This window comes from Lynx canadensis, chromosome C1 (genome assembly GCF_007474595.2).
Source record: "Lynx canadensis isolate LIC74 chromosome C1, mLynCan4.pri.v2, whole genome shotgun sequence".
Classification (NCBI taxonomy): domain Eukaryota; kingdom Metazoa; phylum Chordata; class Mammalia; order Carnivora; family Felidae; genus Lynx; species Lynx canadensis.
The window spans coordinates 186,163,341-186,170,836 of NC_044310.1; the positions used below are offsets into that span (position 1 = coordinate 186,163,341).

At 33.8% G+C, this 7,496-nt stretch overlaps 2 protein-coding genes across 4 annotated transcripts in view; one reads left to right on the top strand and one right to left on the bottom strand.

Annotated features, from left to right (window-relative positions):
* Positions 1-716, bottom strand: part of KCTD18 (potassium channel tetramerization domain containing 18) — an 86,788-nt gene extending 86,072 nt beyond the window's left edge. The window contains exon 1 of the mRNA XM_030325212.1: positions 634-716. The gene's annotated coding sequence lies outside the window, so the exon portion shown is untranslated. The remainder of the gene's footprint in view (positions 1-633) is intronic.
* The window catches only part of SGO2 (shugoshin 2), a 47,758-nt gene extending 40,262 nt beyond the window's left edge, over positions 1-7,496 (top strand). For all 3 annotated transcript variants that reach the window (XM_030325207.1, XM_030325209.1, XM_030325208.1), the window contains exon 9: positions 7,168-7,496. In XM_030325207.1, the coding sequence (XP_030181067.1) occupies positions 7,168-7,183 (16 nt within the window). In that variant the 3' untranslated portion in view covers positions 7,184-7,496. The remainder of the gene's footprint in view (positions 1-7,167) is intronic.

Genomic DNA, 7,496 nt, shown 5'->3' on the forward strand with positions numbered 1-7,496 from the left:
TGAATAATCTTGCTATAAAGATCATTTGCAAGTTTTTGTGTCTACATATGTTTTGGTTTCTCTTGGGTATATGCCTAGTTATGGAATTCCTGGCTCATATGATAACTCTGTTTAATCATTTGAGGACTGCTGACTGTTTTGCAAAGCTGCTGCACCATTTTATTCACATTATCACCAGCCATGTATGAGGATTCTGATTTCTCAATTTCCTTGCCTGCACACTTGTTATTTGTTTTTTGATGATTCTAACCATAATAATGAGTGTAAAGTAGTGGCATGTAATAGTTTTGATTTGTATTTCTCTGATGAATAATGATGTTGAGCATCTTTTCATGTGTTTTTTGGCCATTTGTATATCTTCTTCAAAGAAAAATGTATTCAGATCTTTCTCCCTTTTTTCAATTGGGTTATCTTTTTTGTTACTGAGTTGCAAGTTACACTTTTTTATTTTGAACTAATTTTAGGTTTATCAAAGAGTTATAAAAATAGCATAGAGGTTCCTCACCCAGCTTTGCTTAATTTTAACACAGTACAATGATCTAAATTAGAAAATTAGCATTGGTACATTATTGTCAACTGTAAACGATAGCTGTCCATTATCATCCTTTGCTGTTTTAGAATCCAGGATCTTACCTTGCATATAGTTGTTTTTCCTTAGCCTCCTCCAGCCTATGACAGTTCCTTATTCCTTCCTTTTCCTTTTATGACTTTGACAATTTGAAGACTAGTGGTCAGTTATTTTGTAGAATATCCCTTAGTTTGGTTTGTCTTTTGTTTTCTCATGATTACAATGCAGTTTTGCATTTTGGGCAAGAATTCTGCAGAAATGGTGTGTCCTCATTGCATCATATGAAGGGGGTTCATCGTGTCAGTTTGTCTCCGTAATGTTAACCTTGATCACTTGATTGAGGAGGTGTCTGCTGGGTTGTTGTTTTTTTTTTTCCACTATAAAGTTACTATCTTTTCCTTTGTCGGTGATGAACATTGGAGAAGTTGCTTTGAATCTGTGCATCCTGTTTTTCCTCAAACTTTCACCCACTAATTTTAGCATCCATTGATGGATCTTGCCTACAACAGTTCTATTTCTTCCTAATAGTGGTTTTCTGTCTCCCTCTTTCCTTCTACATTTATTGGAATTCTGTAAGGAAAAGCTGTTCTTTCTCTCTCATTTATTTATATCACTGTTGACTCATGGATGCTTATTCTGTAAGTTAAAATCTAATACTATCAATAGTTATTTTATTGCTCAGATGATTCCAGCTTGGCTATTAGGATTTCCTTTATGGTGGCTTCCTTCTGTGTTCTTTTAACAAGACCATACTATATTTTGAGCGCTTCCTTCCTTTCTGACACAAGATGTTCGAGGGTCATCTTAGTGTTTTTCCTACCCCAACTCCCAAATCAGACATGTTTTCAAAGATCCTGTTTCCTTTGATTGAAGAATTTTATTTAGAAACCATGATCTGGGCACTGGGTACTTTTAATATTTATATTGTGTTGCATTAGTTGGCTATATTACTGCATACAGTGTTACCATAAATCTAGTAGCCTAAAACAACATACATTTATTACTCTCAGTTTCTGTGGACCAGGAAGCTGGACTGGCTTAATTGGGTGCTCTACTTAATGTCTCACAAAGCTGTAATTAAGATGTTTTCCAAGATGGTTCTCATCTGGAAGCTCCACTGTGGGAGAATCTGCTTTCAAGGTCACACAGATTGTTGGCAAAATTTATTTCCTTGTAGTTATGGGACAGAGGGCCCCAGCTTCATGCTGTTGGCTGGAGGCTGTCCTCAACTCCTAGAGGCCACTCTCAGCTCCTTGCCAAATGGCCTCCCAAAATGGTTCCTTATTTCAAAGCTAACTAGAGTCTGTAGAGCAAATCCTTTAGCAAACAGAGTATTATATGGTGAAATGTCATCTTAGAAGTGAGACATCCCATCACCTTTGCCATATTGGTTAAATGCGAGTCACAGTTCCTTAAAGAGAGGGAGTTAACCCAAGGACATGAACATCATTATGAGTGTGTTGGGAGGGATCTTCTTAGAGGCTGGTTACCACAGGGGTCATTGCTGTTAGGCCCTCTCATCAGACAGAGCTAGGAAATGTATGTATGTATGCTAATCCCTACGTATACACACTTTCATATTTTTCTATTTGTATATGTAGTAAAAACAATGAGTTTATATTGTTATCTCTAATTCCAGTTCAACACCACAGGGTTCATTTTAGCTTTGCTTATTCATGATTTCTTCATCAGCAAGAAGCATGGCTTTCATTATCTATAATACATTTCCTTATTTTTTCATTTGTAGCATACACATAAAGTAGTTTCAGAATTGCTGACTCCTATCCCTGTGAGAAACATATTTACTAACTAGATTATAACACTTAGATTTGGTTCTTTTTGTCATGGTTTAGTTCTTTTCCTTACCATAACACCTTTCCAAAGTAGTCATGTTATTCACTTGTAATTTATTTAGGTACATTTGTTATTGTTGGTATTCCATTTTCTTCTGTTTCTTGGTAGGTTTTGTTGTTTACCTTGAGGTATGTGAAATATTTGGTTTATACAAATCAAAGCTATTCAAAATGTGTATGCAGAAGTGTGCCTTGGTGGCTCAGGTGGTTGAGTATAAACCAGAATAAATGAATGGATATAAAAAAAGAGAGAAAAAAATGGTATACGCAGAGAATGTCAACTACTTTATCTCATCTACCCTATTCCCATTACCCTCTCTTTCTATCCTATTTTTTCTATACACCTCCTCCTAGGGGTAACCAGTTTCTTTAGTTTCTGGCTTATCCTTCCTAAAGAAATATAGATCCATTTATATTCCCCTTTTTCTTACATAAAGGTAGCATACTATAGCTACTCTGTTGGGCTTTGCTGTTTTTCATTTAACAGTGTATTCTGAAAATCATTCCCTGTCAATTTGTAGAGATTTTCCTTATCCTTTTTTTACAACTGTATAATACTTAATTGTGTATAGATATACTATAGTCATGCAGTAACATTCCTTTATAGCACATTTAGGTTGTTTTAAATATTTTGCCATTATAAGTAATACTACATTGAATAATCTGTGCATATATCTTTTCATATTGTTGGAAGTGTATCTTCAAGGTAAATTCCTAAAAGTGGGATTGCAGGGGTGAAAAATGAACACATGTAGTTTTGTTAAGTCTTGCCACACTTCCTTCCAGAAGCTAGTACCAATTTGCATTACCAGCTGCAGCCTATGGCACTGTTGCCCCACATTGTAATCATATGTAATATATTGTCATATTTAAAAATTTTTGCCACTCTGATAAGCGAGAAATGGTATCTTGGTGTTGTTTTATTTGCCTTTCTCTGTAAGTGAATTTAAATGCTTTTCTCATGCTTGGGGGTCATTATATAATCTTTTAGTCTGTTCATAACTTTTTTGTTTTTTCATTGTGTTTCTGGTCTTTTGTCCCTCAGTTATTAAGAATTCTTTATGTATTAGGGATATTAGCCCTTGTAGTATGTGTAGCCAGTATTTTTTTTTTTTAGTTTATCATTTATTTTTTTACTTTATATTTTTAATCATGTAAACATTTTAAATTTTTATATAGTCATTTTTGTCAATCTTTTCTTTCATTCTTTTTGAATTTTAAGTCATAGTTAGAAAGTCTTTCCCTCTACCATGATTAAAGGGGAATTCATATTTTCTTCTAGTATTTATATTGTTTCATTTCTTACATAAAACCCTAGTCCATTTAGAATTTGTTTTCTAGCATGAGATGTAAGATATGGATCTAATTTTGTCTTTTTTCTGAAGGCTACCCATCTGTACTGGCACCATTCATTTATTAAAAAATACATCCTTATCCCTAAAGATTTGAGATGTCAAACATGTCACATTTTAAATTTCTGTATGTATTTGATGGGGGTCTAATGCTGGACTTTTTATTCTACTGCAGTGATCTACCTGTCTACTATAGAGGCTTTATATGATGTTTTAATGTCTGGTAAGGCTACTGCCTTCTCATAGTTTTTCATTGTTTCCTTGGGTGTTATTACATGCTTATTTTTACATAGAACTTTAGACTTTAGTATTTGCTTGGCAAGCTCAGGGTTTCTCAACCTCAGCACTATTGACATTTTGAGCTAGATATTTCTTTGTTGTGGGAGGCTGTTCTGTGTACTGTAAGATATTTAGCAGTATCCCTGCCTTCCATCCAGTAAATGTCAGTAGTACCCGTCCATTTAAATTAATCAAAAATATTTCTACATGTTGCAAAATGTCACCTAGGGAGCAAAATTGTCCTGAGTTAAAAACGATTGGTCTGGCTTGCTGGTATTTTTATTGGGATTGCATTGAATTTCTACCTTAATTTAGGGAGAACTCAATCTTTGTATTGAGTTGTGCTGTGTAAGAACAGATGTCTTTTCTATTTATTCAAGTCTTCTTGTATAACCTTTAGAAGTGTTTAAAAATGTTCCTCATACAGGTTTTACACATTTCTTGTTAAGTTGATTTGTAGGTAGTCTTCTTTGTTGCTATTATAAATGGACATATAACTTAGACATATATAATCATGCTCAGTATTTATTGTTTGTGAGTATGAAAGGTGTTGAATTCTGTGTAAGTTTATAACTTGCTACTTAACTAAATTTCCTTTGTTCTGTATCCCATTGATTCTCTCAAGTAAAACTCAGTGGAAGAGGAATACTTGAGAAGTACTATGAAATCATCTGAGAATAGAGTTAATTTTACTTCTTTACCCATTCATATGCCTCTGATTGATTTCTCTTATTTAATGGCATTGGCTAATACCTCAAGTATAGTTTGACATAGTAACAGGAATAGTGGGGCATTCTTGCTTGTTCCTGACTTGAGTGGAAATACCTCTGTTGTCTCTCCATTAAATGAGATAATGGCTTTAGGATGAAGGTGTGTATATATATATATATATATATATATATATATATATATATACATGTATATATATTATTATATATAATATATATAATTTATGATATTAAGAAAATGTCCCTCAATGTCTACTGAATGTTTTAGTCATGGGTGAGTGTTGCATTGTGTCAAGGACTTTTTCAGTATCTATGAAAAAATAGTATGCTTTATTTCCTTAGATTTATTAACATGGTGTATGATAATAGGTTTTCTAATATTGAACCAAACTTGCATTCCTGGAATAAATCTCACTTGGTCATGGTATATGTTTTTCATAATGTGGTATTGGATTTGCTTTTGTAACTGTGCTGTGAGTACTTGAAAAAGAATATGTATTCTCTATTATCAGAGTATAGACTTTGATGTATATTCGTTTGATGTATATTCGTTAAGATTTACCCCTACATTGCTTAGATTTTCTATCTCCTCACTTATTCAATGCCTTGGGACTTAAAAGATAAAGACTTTAAAAAATGTATTTGTATTACCTTCCTGATAACTTCTGCCTCGCCTGTCCTCAATGCTTATGATGATCACTCCATAATACATTGAAGCAGTTTCATTCAGGATCTGTCCTCACTGGGAGCCTATCAGAAGCTGTGATATATACCTGCTGGATGCCATGCCCAATCCAAAAAGAAAATAAAAGGCAGCTGGGTTGTCATCATTCTTAGTATTTATACTAAATGTTTATTGTGATATTTGCTTTTAAAACACTTACCAGCTAAACCATTAACCAAATAATCTGTATGCCCAGTACATCTAAATTAAAATAGAATACTATTTCATTACAGCATTTTGCTATATTTAGAATAGGTAACTCTTTTGAAAGAATTATTAAATTCTATCTAATTACCCAAGGCAGTGGTATCATTGGCTCTGGAGAGGAGTACAAAGGAGAGAAAGAGACCTACTTTATATCTACCATTTATACTTTGTAATTTGGCCCCGTGCGTGTACATCTTATCTAAAAAACATATATATAATGTAAAGAATAAATACAACTCTACTTCTTATAATGTGACCAACCAGGTGCATGGTCAACCTAAAAATAAAATTACTAGGTAAAATATTAAAAAAAAACAAAACAAACAAAACCCTTGAACAAATCTGTTAGCTAGAAGAAAAGAAAGTTCATATCAGAAACTAAATGAGAGCAGGAACCCAGAGAGGTAGGTGGACTCTGAAACTGGCTTTTGCCCAAAGGCATTTCTCTAATTAAGTGAACCTAAGTGTTGGATTCACATAGCCTTATGGGGCTGAGGACAGAAGGCATATCCTCAGGTTTAGTTAAAATGAAGAGTCTAATAGTAGATCACCTTCAATGAAGTTAAGCTACTCTCAGTAGGAGAGCAAACTAAAAACAACCTTACCACCAGCTTTTTTAAGCCCCAGGAAATAACTCTGGTACTGAGCTGAGGAGAAAAAAAATCTTCTGAGAATTTGTAACCAAAATCAAACTCTCCTGCATTGCAGCTGGAAATCACAGTATCTGGAAGTGACAGAAAACCTCAAGCTGAGGATTTAGTATTAGTCAATGACTTGTAGTGCCCCCTTTGTCTGTCAGGAGCAAATATAAATATTTTCTAGGGCTCTCCTTCATCTCAGTCATCAACAAATTTTCCACAGATAAAGTTCTGAGGGAAATGAGCAGTTACCTCATAGTAAACCCTACACATGCAAGGGAACAAGGTGCCAGCAGAAGCAACTGATAGCAGGATTAGATACAGAATATAAAATAAGACTGTTTAATGTTTCAGTGAAGGAGAGACTTGGAAATGAATAAAGGTGTTGAAAAAAAACAAGTTAACTAAAGAAGAACAAGCAGGAGATAAACACAGTTCAGGACAGTGGTTACTTCTTGGGGGACGACGGGGATGTGATCAGAAAGGGGCACACTGGAAGCTTCTGACGTGTGGTAACATTTCAGTTCTTAACCTGGGTGGTAGGTACATCAACATTTATTTGATTGTTTTTAAGTTATACATTTTCATATTCTCTTTTATGTATGCCAAAGTTAATAATAAAAAAGAAATATATAGTAAAGTATGTAATGTGTAAAATCTAAGCTAGTCAATTTTTCTTAACCCCTATTTTATAATTCTCACAATCGTAGAGTATTCCAAATTATATGATGTAGCCATTTTTTTCTCCATGCTTCACAGCAAAAGTATTAGCTTTGTGTTGTTAGTATTGTTTATCTTCCTTTTTTTCTACTTTGCAGGAAGATGAGAAGATGACGTGAATTTATGGAATCTGGGTTTTTTTTGAATTCTCAAACCATAACAATAGTCAAAACAAGGATCAAGAAGATGAAGTGCATGATGAAAGCTTTTTTTACCCCCCACCTTTTCATGAGTATTAATTTATTCATTCTTATGTTTAGATGTATGTGCATAAAGTATCTATTTTGTAATGTTCAACTTCTATAATCATTTTGGTCAGCCTATAACTTATCTTCCTGTTGGTGTAAGCCTCTTTCAACTGAACAGCCATTAACTAAGCAAAAGCTGTTAACCTTTTAGCCAAATAAAATGTGTTGTGAAAAATTTT